Source organism: Eubalaena glacialis, chromosome 10 (assembly GCF_028564815.1).
Source record: "Eubalaena glacialis isolate mEubGla1 chromosome 10, mEubGla1.1.hap2.+ XY, whole genome shotgun sequence".
Taxonomy (NCBI): Eukaryota; Metazoa; Chordata; class Mammalia; order Artiodactyla; family Balaenidae; genus Eubalaena; species Eubalaena glacialis.
This window is the reverse complement of record NC_083725.1, coordinates 119,514,542-119,535,282: the sequence shown is the minus strand read 5'-3', so window position 1 is coordinate 119,535,282 and position 20,741 is coordinate 119,514,542. Positions and strand designations below refer to the sequence as shown.

At 54.1% G+C, this 20,741-nt stretch overlaps 1 protein-coding gene across 6 annotated transcripts in view; it reads left to right on the top strand.

Annotated features, from left to right (window-relative positions):
• The window catches only part of SHANK2 (SH3 and multiple ankyrin repeat domains 2), a 570,985-nt gene that overhangs the window by 379,617 nt on the left and 170,627 nt on the right, over positions 1–20,741 (top strand). For all 6 annotated transcript variants that reach the window (XM_061202240.1, XM_061202242.1, XM_061202244.1 and 3 more), the window contains one exon: positions 4,804–4,879. In XM_061202240.1, the coding sequence (XP_061058223.1) occupies positions 4,804–4,879 (76 nt within the window). The remainder of the gene's footprint in view (positions 1–4,803; positions 4,880–20,741) is intronic.

Here is a 20,741-nt window from a genome sequence, read left to right as displayed (position 1 = left end):
GCTGATGGTGACGATGATGATGATGCTGTGATGAAGATGATGATGGTAGTAATGGTGACGATAATGGTGAAGATGATGATGATGTGGGGATGGTGGAGACAGTGACGATGCTGTGATGAAGATGATGATGGTAGCAATGGTGACGATAATGGTGAAGATGATGATGATGTGGGGATGGTGGAGACAGTGACGATGCTGTGATGAAGATGATGATGGTAGCAATGGTGACAGTAATGGTGAAGATGATGATGTGGGGATGGTGGAGACAGTGACGATGCTGTGATGAAGATGATGATGGTAGTAATGGTGATGATGATGGTGGCGGTGATGCTGTCCCTCAGGACCCTTTCCTGTCCCTCGGGGCCATATCTCAGAGCAGAAGTCTGACTGTGTCCAGAAGCCAGAGGACAGAGAAGGCGTGTGCAGTGAGAGAGAGTTTTTCACAAAACAGAGATAATATGATTCCAAAAGTTCCCCTTTCTCTTTTTTTTTTTTTAATTAATTAATTTATTTATTTATTTTTGGCTGTGTTGGGTCTTCGTTTCTGTGTGAGGGCTTTCTCTAGTTGCGGCGAGCGGGGGCCACTCTTCGTCGCGGTGCGCGGGCCTCTCACTATCGCGGCCTCTCTTGTTGCGGAGCACAGGCTCCAGACGCACGGGCTCAGTAGTTGTGGCTCACGGGCCCAGTTGCTCCGCGGCATGTGGGATCTTCCCAGACCAGGCCTTGAACCCGTGTCCCCTGCATTGGCAGGCAGATTCTCAACCACTGCGCCACCAGGGAAGCCCCCCCTTTCTCTTATAAAACAATTACGGTAGTGGAAGGGAATCTATTGTTTTTAAGGCCAGATTAATAACTTGTTAAATCCCGTGTTTGTCTCCACCCTTCCCTCTTTTGTTTAACATTTTCTTGGTCCATGAAATCCCAAAGTCTGGGAACCACTGGCTAACTGACCTAGAAAGAGTCCCTTTCTGAAACATTTGTTTCCTCTGGCAAAGATGTGGACAGGTACACATAACACACACACACACACACACACACACACACACACGCACGCACACGATGACTATGCTCTCTGCTCCTTCGATCTGGAACCTCTGACCTCAGCCCAGGGCCTGCACCAGCCAGCTCTCAGGGCCCAGTGGTTCCCTGGGCAACAAGCACAGAGCTGCCACGTGGGGCTTAAGCAACAGGCAATTAAGAGTAATAATAACAATTAACAGCCCATCCCCACGGTCATTCAGTGGCTTCACGAGCTACTCTGCTTAACCCTACAAACAGGTTCCAATCCCACTTACCCCTCCCGGGCCCAGCCCATATGTGGGCTCCACACAGATGTCACAGGGCTGGCCTGGCCAGATGTACTGCCTGGCCCACCTGCTCCCCGCCCCCACCTCCCGCACAGTTGTCTGACTGCTGGGGCCCTCAGCCCAGCCCGTGGAAAGTCAGCATCTGTTAGCTTTATCCTCACCCCACCCCCAGGATCCGGAGCCCCAGAGAACAGAGCTGAGGCCCCACCCCATCTGAGCATCCGTCTAATCCCTGCATTTGGGGCACAGGGCCTGACCTTCAGGCGGACTTGATAAATGGTAACTAGATTTGAACATGTACGCAATGCAAGATGCCAGGGAGGAGGGGAAGAGGGACACGGAACACCTGGGTACGTTGGGTCTGGCTGCCAGGCACAGGGGATGTGCGTGCAGCTCGGCTGGACTAATGCCCTCGGGCCACTCTGACAGTGTGCAGTGTATTTCTATTTGCTGATTTGCAATGGACTGTTGAGATTGGCTCAGCAAGCTCTGACGTTGGGTATCTGCCAGGAGTTAAACACCAGCGGTGATACAGAGAGAAATAAGGCCAAATCCCCACCTTTGAGCCCCGTAGAGAGCACGGAGACTCGGGTCCTCTCCAGGGGTCCCCTGGTGCGGCCTGCTGGTTCTGAGCCTGGGCCCTGGAACCCACCTGCCCGCCCGCCGGGGGCCCACCCTGCCCCTACTGTATAGCAGGATGTGCCTTTGCATCGGCAGTGCTCGCCAGCACCATCCGTAAAATGGGTCCAACCGTCGTACTTCCCTCGCTGGGCTGCTGTGACCGGCAAGCGGGAGTGGATCAGCCCAGATGGCCACAAATTGTGGCCCAGGGGAAGGACTCAATAAATGTTAGTGAGGACGAAGATGTTATTGACCCAGGTTCTTGGACTCTTTAATCAATAGAAATTGATGAGGCCAGACGAGAAATTCAGACAAAGCTTCACGGGGACTCATGCTGCAGCATAGGAAGAGAGAACAAGAAACAGGTTCCCTTGCTTGCTCCCCAAGCGGGGGGCGAGCTGCCTCCCTAAATGGGGTGAGGGCGGGGCAGATCGGTGGGCCGAGCCGGAGGAGGGGCTTAGGTGGTCTGCCCACCCCCTTGGTGGTGCCATGTGCAGGGATCATGCGTTGTACCCTGCTTTCCCTCCCTGTACCTCAGAAGTGGCAGTTGGGCTTTTGGATCTTTTTGCATCTTGTTGTTCATAATTTGCCCCAACTGTGCATGTGAGTGTTTATTTATTTTTTTAATTTATTTTATTTATTTATTTTATTTATTTTTTTAAACATCCACCCCTCCCCTGGCCACAGTGACATTTTTTTAATTTTAATTTTATTTGTTTGGCTGTGCAGCATGTGGAATCTTAGTTCCCCGACCAGGGATCGAACCCGCGCCCCTTGCATTGGGAGCGCGGATTTATTTTTAGTCCCTTAGAGGTTCTTTGTATCTGTTGCTTGAGGAGACGTTTGTCCAGGAGCAAACACTCCGGTGAGGGGTCCCAGGTCCTTTGTATCTGTTGTTTGAGGAGACGTTTGTCCAGGAGCAAACACTCCGGTGAGGGGTCCCAGGTCCTTTGTATCTGTTCTTTGTATCTGTTGCTTGAGGAGACGTTTGTCCAGGGGCAAACACTCCAGTGAGGGGTCCCAGGTCCCAGCCTGTCTCAAAGACAGTGATGACACAGCAGAGACACGCCAAGCAGAGGCGAGTGCCTCACTCCACAACGAGGACACCAAGGTCCTGCAGAGGGATTGGAAGGGTGGCGTGAAATGGAGCAAAAGCAGAGGGGCCACACTTGGCTGGACTTGGCGGGACCTGCAGAGTGACACGCGCACCCTCTCCCTGGGGGCCGTGACAGACAAATGAGTGAGTATAGGAGCGGCACTTGGAACAGGGCCTGGTACCCAGTCAGCACTCAATTAGTGTCAGGGACCGAGATGGTGATGAAGATGTTGTCACCATTCAGGGACTTGTCACTTTCGTATTGTTGGAGTCTTGGGTGGAGTGATGGGAAAGGGGCAGAGAGGCAGGGGGAGCCGAGTCATTGAGAACCTGGCCGCCGGTCCTTTAAGACATCACTAGCTGCTGTAACAAGCAAATCCCTAGAGTGTAGCACAAGGCAATACAAGTTTGTTGCTTCTTTCAAGAGCTAATGCAGAGAGACCCAGGCTTTTGCCGGGAATCCCTGAGGATCCCATCATCCTGTCGAGCCTGGGAGTCCTAGCTTTGAGCTGGGAGAAGCAGCAAGAGAGGTTAGGGAGAGCTCCCTGGCCTCCATAGAAGCCAAGCTTGGAAGGGACGGACACACACACACACACACACACACACACACACACACACACACACACACACACACACACACACACACACACACACACACACACACACACGTGTTCCATTGGTGGCCTTCCATTGGTGGGAGCTGGTCATGTGGCCACACCTGGCTGCAAGGGGTGCTGGGAAATGTAGTCCTGGGCTGGACATCTGCTCTTCCCAGCCCCGCAAAGGCAACACCACACCATGTAGAAAGGGAGCGTGTGTTTTTGCTGCACAGGCCGCCTCTGGACATGAAAGGAGCCGAGAGGTATCAGCGCAACCCTTCTCAGTGCCCTTGCGTGTGTTCACTTTTCACCCGAAAACGTGCATTTGGGTTTGAGTAAAATCACGTTCACCTGGGAAGGTGGTGTCAAGGAGACTGACAGCAGAGAGGGTCACAGGGTTTAAATGAGAGTTTGAGCCATTTTTCCTGAAGCCAATCACATAATTTCTCTGTATTTTTTCCAGGGTTTGGGAAAGAGAGTGCCCAGGAGATTTTATGTGGGGGAAAATATCTAAACAGTAAATCATAAGCTGCTGTATTTCTTGCATTTGTGTTGTTGTGGGTTTTTTTCCCTCCAGCTCTGAGCTATCGATTAAGTCTAATTATATCATTCATATAATTTCCCGTGAAATTTAAGTCGAAATGTGCTGAGTAAGGGAAGTAAGCAGGGGACTTAATTAGGACCTTAATCATGTTTGTTTGTTTGTTTCTAGGAGAAAGCAACTATAATCAGGAAAAATAACAATAAACATTTCCTTTTTCCCAAAGCAGTCACCCGCAGGTTCTCGGAGTTGCTAGACGGCTCGGCAGCATCACTTGAGAGTACCATTGTCGCGGATTCTGTGTGCTGAGTGGACCTGCTGCTGTTCTGGCCGGAACCTGCAGAGCCCTGTCTTCTTTGCAGAGAGCATCCTGCACCAGCCAAGGACCCTGGGACTTGCCTCCATTTGGGAATGGAGCTCACGACTCTCCAGTAGTCAGCCTTGAGGTTCATCTGCGTCCCCCAGAGTTTGTAAAGTTAGGCCACAGAGCAAGGCCTCATCTTCCTCCCAGATCTTTCCACAGGAGAGCGGGTCTCACGCTTCGTAGGTCACATAAATGAGGGGCCCGGCCGGCCTCGCATGGTTTCAGCGTTCGGGGACCGTGACTTTCTAAACGATGTCTCTCTTCCCTCTCTGCAGAAACTCGTGCAGACCGCAGCAAGAAACTCTTCCGGCACTACACGGTCGGCTCCTATGACAGCTTCGATGCTTCCAGGTAAGATGTGATTCTTTCTCTGCCAGGCCCCCTCTGGTCAAAGATGCTCGTAGGTGTCCTGAAAGCGCTGGACCGTCTTGCATGGAGCACTCGGAACCCCTTGGCTTGCTTCACCCTATGGGTCCCCGTCACCCACCTCCCAAACATGGGCTGGGATGATGGAGACCACCGTCTTCCAGAGGACCCGCCCGAGAGGTGGTCTCTGTGCCGCCTGCAGTTTGCGGTCAGGCTGGAGTGCACTTGTGGGATGGCCAAGGGAGAGAGCTGTCTTTCAAGGAGTAGGAAACTTGGCGTTGTTTGGGGGAAAAGCAGTACAAATGGTAAAGATGACAGTGCTTGGCCACAGGAGCCTTGAGGCAGCACCAACTTATCAGCATCCCCCCCCGGGGGGTGGGGGGCGGAATATGAGGATGCCTCTGGGTTTCCCCTCCTCCAGCCCCCTACAGCCACCAATCTGCTTTCTGTCACTAAGGATTTGCCTGTTCTAGACTTTTCCTAGAAATGGAATCCTACAGTATGTAATCTTCCGTGAATGGCTTCTTTACCTAGAATAATATTCTCAAGGTTCATCCATGCTGTAGCATGTATCAGTGCTTCATCCCTTTTTTCCTCTAATTTTTTACTGTGGTAAAATATAAATAACATACAGTGTGCTGTCTTAACCATTTTGAAGTGTACAGCTCAGTGGCATTAAGTACATTCACGTTCTTGTGCAACCATCACACCGTCCATTTCCAGAACTTTCCATCTTCCCAAACTGAAACTCCATCCCCATGAAACACTCGCTCCCCTTCCCCTCCCCCAACCCCTGGCGCCCACCATCCTACTGTCTGTCTTCATGAATTTGACTCCTCTAGGGACCTCGTATGAGTGGAATCATACAGTATTTGTCCTTTTGTGTCTGGCTTCTTTCACTGAGCATCATGTCCTCAAAGTTCATCCCTGTTGGACCGGGTGTCACAGTGTCCTTCCTTTTGGAGGCCGAATAATATTCCTTTGTATGGATGGACCACATTTTGTGTATCCATTCATCCGTGGATGGATGCTTGAGGTGCTCCTACCTTCTGGCTGTTGTAAATATGCGGTTGTGGACATTTGTGTACAGATATTTTTTTGAACACCTGTTTCCAGTTCTTTGGGGTGTATACTTAGGAGTGGAACTGCTGGTTACCTGGTTTTAGCGTTGACCTGTCCCAACCACCTTTCTTTTATAAACAAGATGCGCTATAACAGAAATGCCATTCCCAGCAGAGTAGCCGGTCCCCTCTTCCGGGGGGCTTTGCAGACTCTCCAGGTCTTGCTAAGATTGTCCACTTTTTTTACCTTAAAAGCCCAGGTTGTGATCCTTGGCTTGGCCACCAGCGCAGCCCCGAGAGGGCACTCAGAGGCTGATGGCTTCCAGGGAGTTACACCCGCCCCTGGCTTCTGCTGATGAGTCTTTATCTGGGTCAGATGAGTCGTTTTTGCCTTAGCAGGAGGCCATCTGTGAAAGTGGACCCTGGGCCCACGGTCAGGGTCAGCATGCTGTCATGCTTTGCTTCCGTTCTAGCAGGGAGGGCGCCTGAGGCTCCAAGGAGCCCAAAAGCTGTTGCCATGGTGACTTGGAGGCCTGTCCAGGCTGGGAGTGGGGCTTCGAGGGAAAGAGGGCCTCTGGATGCTGGAAGGGTCCGGGCCGTGTCTTGCCCTCAGGCCGTGGCTTTTGCAAAGCCATGTCCCCACGAGATCCGTTGTCAGCAGAGAGCAGCCAGCAGGCCACCCTTGGTGTGTGTGTGTGTGTGAGGGCGGGTGTGCACGCACACTCAGTGCTCGAGACGGGCAGGGCTGACTGAGCTGGGAAAAGAGAAGACCACAGGGCCAGGCTGTCTGGGCCACGTGTCCTGTGGCTGAGAACAGGCCAGAGAGCACCAGGGATGCTCACTGCAGGTCGGCCGACAGAGAACATGTGGAACCATCATAGCTGTTAAGTGATAGGACAGAGCCGTCTCGGGAGATGATGAGCTCCCCATCGCTGGGGGAAGTCAAGCAGGGTGGGCATCGTCGTGGCGGAATGTCGTAGAAGTTTGGACTAAATGACCTCCGAGATCACAGCCAGGTCTGCATCCCTGTTTTGGCCCCAGATGAAGGCTTGCGTTCTACGTATATACTGACCACCTGCTCAGTGCCAGGGCCCAGGACCACAGAGGAGGGGGACAGCTGGATGCACCTGGGTCACATGGTAGCTTCTGAGCAGATGGTAAAAGCTCTGACCTTGACCGCAGTTTAGGAGCCAGCCCTCCTCTCCCACAAGAAGGAATCAGGCCATGGGCCTCACTTGACGAGGTGTTGCCATGAAAGAAATCAGAGTGACGATCGTGCTATTTGTTGACCTCCTGCCACGGGCCAGCCACCTTGCATCGATCCCAGCACCGCCGACCACCCACCCTCCCAGCAACCTTGAAATTGGTGTCATTCTCCGCTTGGCAGGAGGTCGCTGGAGAGGAGACAGGAGGGCCTGAGTGTCTCAGACACAAGTGTCTGAGGCCATCAGAGTACAGAGCCCGTGCCCTCAGCCCCCCTAACCCCCCACCAAGGTGAAGATGTTACTGCCCCAGGCTGGCCAAGGGATCAGCCTGGGATTGAGGAAAGCTAGTTCAGGACAGAACCATCCCCCTGTGACGGGTGTTGGGAGGATGGACAATGGTGTTGCCTTGGTTATCGCAGGGCCTCCGATCTTTTCCATAAAGGATGCAGGGGTCAGCCTGTGGGATCCTGCCGCCTCCCGGAACTGGCCTTATCCAGACTGTGAATTTGACAGAGGCCATGGAGGGCGGGCAGTGAGGGAGCCTGGGGCCCCGACGCACCATTGTCACCCAGGCGGCTGGCGGGGGCGGCTCTGGAGCACGTGCCACAGTGAGAGGCTGACCTCTGGTCCTCTGGGTGCACGGCAGAAAGCATCCGAGGGAATTGCATGCCGCGGTGCGGGCTCAAACCAACCGGCCGCTTGTTAGCCTGCTTCCGAATTCATGTTAGACGTGGCCTAATGAGGCGCAGAGGTCTGGGGGCCGCGCCAGCCCCCTGGGCCAATTACCTGCAGTCGGTGGTTGGGTGATCGTCCGGGCAGGCGGTTCGTGGCTGAGGCTGCCCCAGTGCCGACGCAAATGTGATGAAGGAACATGCCATGGGAAATGAGACTCAATGGAGACAGTTTCTGAATCAGTCAGGAGGTTTCTCCCCTTCCCACCCCCTCTTATGTCAAAAACTTTACTCAGAGATTCAGAGCTGAGAGCGGAATGGTGGGAACACACCCGGCCGTGGTTGAACGTGTCTAGTTGCTCCAGCTGATTCCCTCCTCAGATTCCCTGCCATCTACCCAGCCTGCACCTGACAAAAGGGTCTAGAAACGTGGACACGTGGTCAAGGTCAGAAGGCAGAGGACCTGGGGGGCCATTTCTACAAGGACCTTACAAATATTTCAATGTCATTTTTAGAAACACTTCTCAACACTAGGGGGTGGAGTCGCAAGTTCTCACTGCCCTTAAATCAGATCCCGAGCCTCATTAACTTGGGGCCTCCAGGGGGAGGCAGGGAGGACCTCAGGGTCTCACCCTAGGATGATTAGACTCCATCCATCCATCCACCCAACCAGGTACCCATCCATCCAACTACCTGTCTACTCAGCCAACCAGCCAGCTAGCTGTCTTCACAGCCATCTACCCATCCATCCATCCATCCATCCATCCATCCATCCATCCATCCATCCACTCAGCCATCTACCCATCCATCCATCCATCCATCCATCCATCCATCCATCCATCCGTCCGTCCGTCCATCCATCCATCCATCCATCCATCCATCCATCCATCCATCCATCTATCCAATTCATCCATCCATCCATTCATTCATCCATCCACCTACGCATCCATTCACCTGCCCACTCATCCATCCATCCATTCATCCCCTCCATTCATCTATCCATCTGTTAGCCAGTATTCAACACAACCTAACTATTCAGGAAGCTAAGGGTATGGGGGTAAACAAGACAAGCTCAGTCTCTGACCTCATGTACATTAAAGTCTAATTAGCGAAGACAACAACAAGGTTAACAAATAAATAAGCCAGAAAATCCCTCTTTGTGGTTATGCTGTGAAGCAAATCAGTAGTCCTGTCGGGCAGTCTCTTGGGCAGGTTGGGGAAGGCCCACTTTGGGTAGGGAGCCAGAGGGGCTCTTGGAGGAAGTGACTTTTGAGTTGAAACCTGAAGGTCAAGGAGGAATCAGCAAATGCAAAGGCACTGGGGTGAAAAGAACCTGACGTGCAGGGTGGCAGGGGACGAGGAGGGCAGAGAAGACGATGTCAGGGAGGACCTGAGGCTTCGTGGAAGGAGTTTGCATTTTCCACGCTTGCAGTCGGAGGAGACTGGAGGGCTTTAAACACAAGAGTGACATGGTCTGGTTCACTTGGCTGCAGGAAAACAGACAGAAGGATGAATGGATGAGTTATGAGACCATTGCCGCCATCTTGGTGTGGTTTGGCGATGGTGGTTTGGCCTGGAGAGGAGGTGGAGAGGGAGGGGTGGGTGGATTCGAGGTATGGGGTGAAGCTGGAGTGGACGGAACCCGCCGAGGCACTGGATGTGGGGATGAGGGACAGCAAGGGGGGCTCCCCACCTTCCCTTGGGTTTTGCAGGGAGGAGTACCCAGAGGTGAGGGGGCTTCAGACCCAGTACCTGGCGGCACCTCTAGTACACCTCCAAAGCCGCACAGGCAGCTTCTCATCCACTTGGAAGGAACGTGCTCACAAACAGCTCTGGGAAAGGGTCTCAGAAGGTGCGAGAGTTCATTATTCCTCTCCCTTGGTGAGACCAATTTGCTCTTAGAGATTGAATTAGAAGGATGGCAAATCTTGCCCGTCCACCAGTTGAATATCCACTATCCGTAGCTACTTATTTTCATGGCGTTCCGACATCATAGTCCAATTTTTATATCTTTTTAAATTGGTAATTGGAAATAGATACAGTTCAAAAATGCAAAGTGTGCACAAGTGCTACAGCGTGAAGAGTACGGCTCCCTGTCGTCCTTAGCACGCAGCCCCCGTTTCTGTCCCCAGAGAGGACCTCCGTTACTGGTTTCCTGAGGATCTTTCCAGAGATGGACTCAGAGTACAGAAGCATGTGTGCATATTATCTGAAGCCCTTTGAAGCCCTTGATAATACAGCATGCTAAGTTTTCGATCTGGCTTTCCAACTAAGTCCCTGTGTGACTTTGGGCAACTTGCTGTCCCTCTCTGAGCTTCAGTCCCTGACCCACAACCAGGTTTGCAGAGTGGAGATCATGCTTCCGACTGGTGCCATGTCCCCAGCGGTGTTCATGTAAGAATGAATGAAAAAACATGTATTTAGCGCTTGCAGCTCCTTCGAAGCATGGGCTATATAAATCCAGAGAGATGCGGAATTGTGAACGCGTGTGTGGGTAGCTGGCTTTCCTTTGAAACCCTAACTCTGTGTTCTGGAAGACTGCCTCAGTGTGTAGGTAGTAAGAACTGAATGGCAAGAAGCATTGATTTCCCCCATTCTTCCTCCACCATCATTTTATATTTTTATATTTTTTATTATGCCTTAGACTCAAAAAAGAGGGATCAATCTCTGAGAACGTGCTCCGGCTGGATTCGTAAGGAAACATACTCTTGTTTTTCTCTCTCTTGACTGATGGCTGGGCCCAGCGGTTAGTCATGGAGCCCTCGGGGCAGCTCCTTTGTGGTAGGGAAAGAGGTGGTTTTGCTTTTTATTTGATAGATATCTGTATTTTAAATTTTTTAATTTTTACATGTCTGTATCTTAATTTTTTTAATTCTAATTTTTAATTTTTTTAATGATGTATTGCTTTCGTAATTTTGTGAAACCAAGGAAGAGAGGGGTGGCTCTCTGGGCACAGAGTCAGAAGTCACCCCAACTGCGCATCCCCACTCTTCCGTCTCCCTCTCCCAGGGTGACCACTTGCGTACATACGGCCGCTGGGATCCAGGTCTCCATTGGCACCAGTCACAGCCCCAGGGAATGTGCCCCAGTCTGAGCCTGTTATGGTTCCCCCCAAAAAAATGCTCTTCTCTGCAGTCTGGTCCCCCTTCCTCCCTTTCTCCTCCCTTTCCTCCTCACTCAATTCATCACGAGGGTCTGAGGAGCCCTGCCCCCTCCCGCCGATGCCCTGCCGCCCCAGGTGGGGCCCCCTCAGCGCTGGTCCGCACTCTCTGTCCTCCCCAACCCACCGCTGTCTGACTGCCCAGGAGACCCGCTCCTTAGTCACTCTCAGGCTAACGTTTTCCCTCCCGTCACAGATTTTGGTCCAAGTGCTACGTGCATGAAATAAAGTCATTAATTTAACCAAACCACAAGGCAGGGCTGGGAAAGGAAGGAAAACTTTGTCTTTCCACCTCTCCCAGCCTCATCCACACAACCCCAGATGGCAGAGGGACCACTTTAACTGTTTTTGCTTCATTCTTCGGATGGTTACCTCCGTAACCCTCCGATTACCTCCTTATGTCTTAATTTAACAATGTAAAGCACCACTGATTCTTTGCTGTAAAAGATGAGGCTTTTATCCATCTACCACTTCTCTCCCCAGTTTTGAACAGTTACTGTTGATCTGCTGATTAAGTAACATTCTCAAATTCCTCTCTTGCTTAATAAATTTTAGACAGTATCACTTGACCCTTTGTTATATTTATGTCCATATTTAAGCGTTCCAAGTTCTGTCTATAAGTTGGATTCGAAAGTTAAAAACCGGCAGAAAACAGTACATTATTATGATAATGTAAACGTTTACATGAGTACCAAGAATGGGGCTAGGACGCCAGTTCCTCTTTATAGACCCATGAGAAGGGTCTTTCTCACATCACAGACCAGTGGATCCTTTTTTCTTCTACTCCGTCAGTTGTTCAAAATCATGACAAATTTTAGCTTAGCATTAGGGTCATGATGTTCGCATTGCCTTTCTTCTTTTCTTGTGGGAGAAGAATTATGTCTTCTTTTGTATGTCATCAAAATATCATCCTGTTTCTTATGTATCACTGGGATCTCTGTCACTGTCATCGGAGGCCTCTGGCTCTCGGCCCCAGTGTGGAGTTCCCAGTGGACAGTTATCATTCTGGGTGTCCCCTTCCTTGAGCTACTGGATAAGAGAGCTGTGTCTTTATCCTTGTTCTGCTGGGACACACATTCGAGTAACAACCTCAAGAAAGGCACCTAGAGTATAAACTCTCATATCTGAAAAGTCTCTGATTTTCAAACGTGCTCAATTTTGCAGAATTCCAGATTCAAAATGGTTATCCTTCTGAATGATAAAGGCATCACCTCCTTTTCATCTCACCTTTCCTTATTGCTGGTGACACGTTACAGTGCTGATTCTTTGTTTCCTCCCTGGAACTTTGTAGGAACGTCATTGTAGTCATTGCATCTATTTTCCTCGCTGCTCTGAAATGCCCTGGTGATGGGCCTGGGTGTGAGTCTTATCTCTCTCCATTATCTTCACTCTCGTGGAGGCTCCTTCAGACTGAAGCAGCTTCAGCTTTAAGAAGATCCTTGTATCCTCCCCCTGAAAAACTCCCTCACTTCTCCGTCTCTGTCTTTCTGGATTTCCTGCTGGACCATCTGAGTTCGTTCCCCTTGTCCCTTGTTCTTTCTCACGTTTTCCAACTCTCTGCCTTTTTGCTCTGTATTCTGGGAACTTCCTTCAACTTCCCACCTGTCCCTGTAAGTTATTATTTTGGCCGTCACATTGTCATGTTCCAAGAGCTCTTTCTTTCAGTGATGGGATAAGCTTCTAAGGCTTGAGAAAAGTGGTTTCTGGGTTTTTGGGGGGATAAACCAGACAGCCTTGCATGGGCAGGTCTCTGCACACAGCTGCTCTCAAGGCAGAGCCCAAGCCAGCGTGTTTCCCTTTTGGAGTGAGCACGCACAGAGGAGCGGATGACGGGGTGGGGATGAGAGCAGGTCCCGGGGACGCTGGGTTCACGCTGGGTGGTGGAGAGCGGGGGCGCCCTCTGGTCAGGGAGGGGTGTGCGGTGCAGAGGGCTCAGACCCCTGTCCCCCCCCCAGCCTCACCTCACCAGCTCCATGACCCAGACAAGACCATTCACTCCGCTCCACCTGGTGTCGAAAACCAGCAAATCAGCAGCTGTGATTCTGCCTCGGCCACAGGAGTTTGAATAGATAGTTATTCAGGAAGCAGAGCACAGGCCTGGCTCTTAGTATGTGTCCTGGTCGTGCTCTGGTTCCCAGCCCCTCAGGACAGCCAGGGGTTGCTGGCTTGGCGGGGTCAAGTGGACTCTGGCCTCAAAGCGCTGGACTTGGGGGCTTTGGGTCCTCCTGGTGTCCCCGGACCCATGTGAGGGGAGGTTGCTCTGGCTGGGGAAATACTCAGACCCTCTGCAATGGCAGGAGTCTCCTCTTGACTGGCCTGGGGACCCAGCTCAGAAACTGCTCTGCAGGGGGTCTTCCAGGTTGGGGGAGGGGCGCTTTACCGGAGCTGCTGAGCCTGGCCGGCGAGGACCCCAGGGCCACCCTCCTCCAGGGCAGAGAAGCTGAGGCTCTCAGGGGCCCAGGGCTCTCTCATCAGCCTTTTCAAGGAGGCTCTGGCCCCTTTTTTCTGGACCTCAAGGCCCCTGCCTGGGGGCCGGGGGGTGGGTCTCTCCCCACAAGGAAGGCACCTGGCTCGGTGCTCCCTCAGACCACATTTAGAACACGCCCAGGTGGCCAGCGGGTGTGTGGGCTGGGGGAGCGCAGGCGGATGGGGGGACGATGGAGAAACAGCCAAGGCGGAGCCGGGGGAGGCTGGGGTTCCGGGCACAGCTCCAGGCTGGACCCCACTGTGGCCTGCCTGTTCCCCACGGGGATGGAGCAGGTGAGGACCACGTGGCACAAGAACCTCCCAGCCCCCAGAGCACCCGGCCGGAGAACCCGGCTGGTTCTCCCTAATGTTTAACACGGTCACTGCCGCCAAAGCAGCCTCTGCCTCCGCGCACCTCCTGCCCGACTGCCTGGCCTCTCCCTGCCCCTGTCCCGTCTCCGCCCTGGGTTGTAGCTTTTGCCAGTGCCCATAGTGTGAATATTCCCGCCGTGGCTGATTTCAAGCTGCCCACGTGAGGTCACCAGATGCAGAGACAGCCCTGCGAGCCGGCAGGAGCCCCCACCGCCTCCCCTGGCCAATGTCCACATCCCTCCAACCCCCGCGGCCCTGGCTCAGGGTCTGAGACAGGGCCAGCCCTCAAATATGTGACCAGGTGAACTAATCTGAAATCCTGGGGGCAGCTTCAAGCCCAAGCCAACCGGCTCAGATGCCAGGGTCCCAGTCCCAGCTCTGACACTGGCCACCTGCCTGGGCCTCAGTTTCCCCACCTGTAAAATGGCTACATCATCCCCAATGTCTCTACTGGCTATAGACTCTACACTCTGCCTGAAACTGCTGTCACCACCAGCCGATGGGCACCTGTGAGTGAACCTCCTGGGAACTGCAGACCCTGAGATGCAGGCACAGGCAGCTAGTGGGGATGCCAGGCCAAGGAGGAGATGAGGAGGTTGGTTCTCAAAGTGGCACCCAGTCGGCCCTTGGGAGAAGCCCGTGCTGAATCCCCACTTCTGGCCAAGGCCTGGTGCTTCGGGCCCTCCTCCAAGAAGCAGTAGGGTCTTTGGTGTCTGACTTGGGAGGAGCCAGAGGGAGAGGCAAGTAGACCCCCGTCACCTGAGCCAGGGGGTAGCTGGGGAGCTGCTCTGCCTTTGCCCCTTCCATCCTGCACCTGCTACATCTGTCTCCTCCAGGACAGGACCGGGGCTGACTCTGACTTGTCACCTTTTCCCTGGTATCTGACGCAGGGCTGGCAAGTGCTCAACCCTCAGAGAATGGGAGGTGGGGGTGGAAGCGGATGCAGGGGATGTGGGGACAGGAAGTGGATGGATGGATGGATGGATGGATGGATGATGGGTGGATAGATGGATGATGGATGGATGGATGGATGGATGATTGATGGATGGGTGAATGAATAGATGGATGAATAGATGAGTAGATGGGTGGATAGATGAATGGGATGGAGGTGGATGGATGATGGATGGGTGGATGGAGGAGATGGATGGATGGGTGGATGGATGATGGGTGGATGATTGATGGATGGGTGGATGGATGATGGATGGGTGAGTGAATGGGTGGATGGATGATGGGTGAGCAGATGGGTGGATGGATGGGTGAATGAATAGATGGATGAATAGATGAGTAGATGGGTGGATAGATGGATGATTGATGGATGGATGGATGGATGATTGATGGATGGGTGGATGGATGATGGATGGGTGAGTGAATGGGTGGATGGATGATGGGTGAGCAGATGGGTGGATGGATGGGTGAATGAATAGATGGATGAATAGATGAGTAGATGGGTGGATAGATGAATGGGATGGAGGTGGATGGATGATGGATGGGTGGATGGAAGAGATGGATGGATGGGTGGATGGATGATGGGTGGATAGATGGATGACTGATGGATGGGTGGTTGGATGATAGATCAGTGGGTAGATGGATCGGTGAATGAATAGATGGATGAATAGATGAGTGGATGGGTGGATAGCTGAATGGATGGAGATGGATGGATGGATGGATGGATGGATGGGTGGGTGGGTGGATAGATGGATGATTGATGGATGGATGATTGATGGATGGGTGGATGGATGATGGATGGGTGAGTGAATGGGTGGATGGATGATGGGTGAGCAGATGGGTGGATGGATGGGTGAATGAATAGATGGATGAATAGATGAGTAGATGGGTGGATAGATGGATGATTGATGGATGGATGGATGGATGATTGATGGATGGGTGGATGGATGATGGATGGGTGAGTGAATGGGTGGATGGATGATGGGTGAGCAGATGGGTGGATGGATGGGTGAATGAATAGATGGATGAATAGATGAGTAGATGGGTGGATAGATGAATGGGATGGAGGTGGATGGATGATGGATGGGTGGATGGAGGAGATGGATGGATGGGTGGATGGATGATGGGTGGATAGATGGATGACTGATGGATGGGTGGTTGGATGATAGATCAGTGGGTAGATGGATCGGTGAATGAATAGATGGATGAATAGATGAGTGGATGGGTGGATAGCTGAATGGATGGAGATGGATGGATGGATGGATGGATGGATGGATGGATGGATGGATGGGTGGGTGGGTGGATGGAGGAGATGGATGGATGGTTGCCTGAGTGAGTGGGTTGGTGGGTGAGTAGATGGAAGGAAGGCAGGCAAGCCAGGGCTCTGGCCTCCTCATGTAGAGCATAGGCATTTCCGAAGCAGACGTGGCCAGGTAGCAGACGGCAGCCACTGGCCTCTCCCTGGTAGCCAGTCAACCCCAAGTCCTGTCGATTCCCCTGGCTGGGCCTCGTCCCCCATCGCTGCAGCCTGGGCCAGATTCAGATCCCCCCCCTCCCCCACCTCTCACCGGGACCGGGCTTCAGTCCTCTGACTCACCTCCCAGCTGCCAGCAGCTTTGTCCCCCCCCCCAGTCCACCCACTCGAGTGGTATTTCTGAAATGTGAGTTTCCTGCACGCGTACAACCTGCACTGGACACAGTACGTTCGGCGCCTTTGTGTGTCGTACGAGGACCTCTCCTCCCCCCGCAGGCCCCTCTGCTCCCCCCGTGGTGCTCTGTGCCTTTGCCCTGGCTGGCTCTGCTTCCCGACACACACTCACCCCGGCCCCAGCCTAAGTCATCCTCCACAGATCCCCTCCCCGACCTTCATCAGATTTACTGCAGTGCCAGCCCTGGGGCCCCCAAAGCATTGAGCACCTACCGTGTGCAGAGCACTCGCCCTGCATCCTTGCTTCTGGTCCTCACGCAGATGTGGAAACTGAGGCTTGCTCATTCAGAGCTCCCCAATCTCACACCCTCTTCTCAGCACCTCACCCCACCTCACCCCACGGGAGCGTCCGTGTCCTGTTCTGTGCAGATGAGGAAACCCACAGCGGGGCGGCCAGGTGCGCTCAGCCTCAGCCTTATGAGGATTCGAGGGACTTGCTCCTTTAGCGCCATCTTATGCCCATTTTTGATATATTATGTTCTGCGAGGGCCCTTTCTTCCCTGTGTCTTCAAGATTCATTCCAGTGGGGCGTGCCCGCCTCACAGGCACGGTTTCCTTTAGGGGTGATGAACATTCTGGAACTACACAGAGCTGGTGGACGCACAGCATGGTAAATGCACTAACTTCCTCTGAAGTGTTCGCTTCACGGTGGTTAATTTCATGTTTTGTCGATTGCACTTCCATTTTTTTGAACAGAAAATAATCTAGCTTTTTCTAAAGGTGGGTTTAGTCCGAGGAGCAGGCAGGCAGGACCGGCCCCAGGCAGGCAAGCGAAGGTAAGGGCCGGGTCCCGGGGCGTAGGGAGAGGAAAGGGGCAGCTGCCTTCTGTCCTCCAGGGCAGAAGGACACCTGTCTCAGCCCCCAGGACACTGGCCCGGATGCAGCCACCCAGGCCTGCAGGAAGGCGTGGCCTGGAAGCCCTGCTGCCTTCTCTCCCCTGGAGGTGGGTTACACCGTCTGCAGCCCCAGGACGTCTGTCCACACTCTGGGTGGCTGCCAGCCAGCAAGCAGGGCTTTGCAGATTCCTGTCCGACTCCGCTAATCAAGGTCCAAGTGGAGGCTGCCGCGGTGGCCGGAAGGCTGGCGTGGCAGATGGCGCCATTGCGTCCCCGGTCCCTGGCCTGGAGTTGGCCCTGCGGAGCCCAGGCTGTTTGTGGATGAGCAGGGGCTGGAGGATGAGCAAAGGGGGCCCGGGGGGCCGGTGGGGAGGTGAGCTCTACGGAAGGGTGGAGCTGCCGAAGCCGGGTTCCGGCTGGAGATCGGGAGGTTCTTCTGTCCTGTCCCAAAAGTGTGCTCACAAGTCACCTTTTTTGCCCAAGCCTCCGGGGACTCTCGGATGGGAAGGCGGGGGTCCCCTGGCAGCACCGCCTGGGAACGTGGCTGGGATTGAGGTCAGGGACCTGAGTCGGGTACCGAGCAAATGTTAGGGTCTTTGGTTTCATCTTTTTGAATCACGATGTCTCCACCCAGGAAATGCACAGATGCTTTACCTCTCCCCTATTCTCTTCTCGTCTGTGTGCTTAGAGCTTCTTTGTCCTGATGGGGACACCGAGGCAGAGAGGCATGTGACCTATTGGAAGTGCCACAGCCATCGGCCCTCATCCACTGGAAGGACAGTGGGGGCACCTGTGCGTCCTGCCGGGCACAGCGTAGGGGCGGGGGACGCCTGTGTCCTGCCCCGGTGTTCCTGCCATGGCCTGCCCTTCCCGATGGGGAGAGCGTGAGGGAATGAGTGACATTGTCTTAGGAAACCAGGGAGTGGGTCTCTGAACGTGCATGGTGTCAGGCTCTGGGGGCCATTTCCCACATCTCAGGGTGATGGATGGATGAGGCGATGGGTTGATGAAGACCCTTGGGAGGGGGACGTGGATACCGAGAAGAGGGGAGCACAGCGGGGACCCAGCACTTCGTCCATCCCTTGTTATGCGTTCATGGAGAAAACATGCATCATATGTGCAGAGATTCTGTTTGATGTAATTGGCATGTGTGGTCAGCTGTATAATGGCCCCCAAAGACATCCGTGTCAAGTCCCCAGCACCTGTGAATGTCACCTTATATGGCAAAAAACGGAGGTCTTTGCAGATGTGGTTAAGAATGTCAAGATGGGGAGGACATTATCTAGGATTATCCACGGGGGGGCGGGGCTAAATGTCATCACAGGTGTCCTTATAAGTGGGAGGCAGAGGGGGATTTGACTACAGACAAGGAGGAGACCACGTGATGACAGACAGAGGCTGGAGGGACGTGGCCACAGGCCCAGGGATGCCTGGAGCCCCCAGGAGCTGGAAGAGGCAGGAAGGACCCTCCTCTAGGACCCCTGGAGGGAGCCGTCCCAGCCGATGCCTTGGTTTTGGCCCGGTGACAACTGACAGTGAACTTCTGCCTCCAGAACTGTGAGAAATTTCGCTTCCTCTGTTTGAAGCCAGCCAGTGTGCTGTCACTGGTCACAGCAGCCCCAGGACACTCACGCAGGGCCAACAGGAGGTGACACGTTTTGCAGAAGCAACGGAAAGTGGGTGCTGGTCGGCAGGGGGAGGGCAGGCCGCTGCATTAAACAGAGACATCGGGTGGACCCTGCTGAGAAGGTGCGGGTGGACCAAAGACGTGGGGAAGGTTGGAGAGAGGGGTGAGGGGGGCAGCAGAAGAGAGACAGCTGGGCCGGGAGCGAAGCGGGTGCCACCACCTCCCAGGGCGAACCCTCTCCTCCGAGTCCCCGCTTGGCCCCCTCCGCTGTTTCACCTCAGGCGTGTCACCATCTGTACCTCCATTTCCTCACCTGTGGGGTGATCCCTGACCCCTAGGCATAGGGACACTACCTGCTCTCTCCTACCGTTTAGGGCGTGGGCCCCAGGGTACCCAGCAGCCTCCTCCTGGCAGGTAGCTGGGCCCCTTCCGGTCTGGGGAGTACAGCAGTGTCACCATCCTGGACACGCCTCACTGTGCCCTTGAGGACGTCTTTCTATTTGGTCAGTCCCTAAAACCACTTGCTGGGTCAGATGCACTCCCGAGCCCTCCCCCTGGGGCTCACTCGCACTCTGGCCAATGGCACGGGGCCCCCGTTTCTGTCACAGGGAAAAAGCAGCTGCCTCCAACCTGGAGAAAGCCCCCCTCACCCCAGGTGGGTTCCCTGCAGGTTTCAACCTAAACAAGTCTAGATCCTGTTCTTATAAAACCAAGGATGTTCAGCCATCAGCATCCTCGTGTGACCAGTGCAGAATCCCGTGTGTTCAGGACATCGGGAGCAGGTTTCTGTTACTGAAACCAAGAGTTCCAACTGATAGACCAAGAAAGGATGGGTTTTCTCTGAGGGGCATTGGGGGCTCCCTGCCCCCACCCCGGGTCACGGTGTTGGCAGGCTGCGCTCGATCCACTACTTGAACCAAAAGGACTGAGCAGGTAGGAAACTGAACGATCTGGGAACCCGGCATGCTTCAAGTTCACTGCTCCCCCCGCGAAAACGGGGTGCATCCCCCGCCCCCGGCAAGGCAGTGGGCGCCCAGGGCTGGCGGTGGATCCAGTTTCCCGGAGTAGCTGGGGTGGATGCCCAGCGACCTGCACCTCTCGGCCTTCATGGAGATGATTTCCCCAGGGGGCCTGAGTTCCATCGTTATCTCATTAGTTTCTGTGCTGGGAATCTGATGGAGTCTTTAACCTTGCCAGCCGAGGTGCCTGCCAGCCCCGGCTGAAATTCGTCAGCGTCGCGTGCTGGATTAGAGTTGGGTCTGACAAAGAGTTTTCTGCCGAATTCTCCTCCACCGGGGACCTGGAAACACGGAGGAGCACTTCCACGCGCGACCTGTTCTCGGGCGCTCTGCGGGGTGACCCTACGTGGCGGAGCGGGGCCCCTGAGACGCCCACGTCACCGCCCAGCTCTCCTCCCAGTCAGGGCAGGCGACAGCAGAGCCACCAGGAAATGGCATGTTTGCCGTTTCCGTGGATAACTGCATGTGATCTAATTACTGACCTGGCTTTGTTCCTCCAACCCCGGGAGAGCGTGGCTTACAAGGAAAGAATGCGTGAATGTGTCCGCCGCGGTACTGTCTGCCTGCTCCCGTGCCGGTGCCCGTGCCGACCTGCTTCTCCCCCCACCCCAGCATCTCCCCAGGCAGGGCCTGGGACGTGATGAGTCAGCCCCAGATCGGCGCGGTTTAGTGGAAACACCCCCAGCCTGCACGGCAAGCCGGGTCTGTCTCGCCGTCTCTCCACCGGTGGGGAGGGGCGGCTTAGGCGGTGTGGTGGTCCGAGTCGTGGCCCCCACG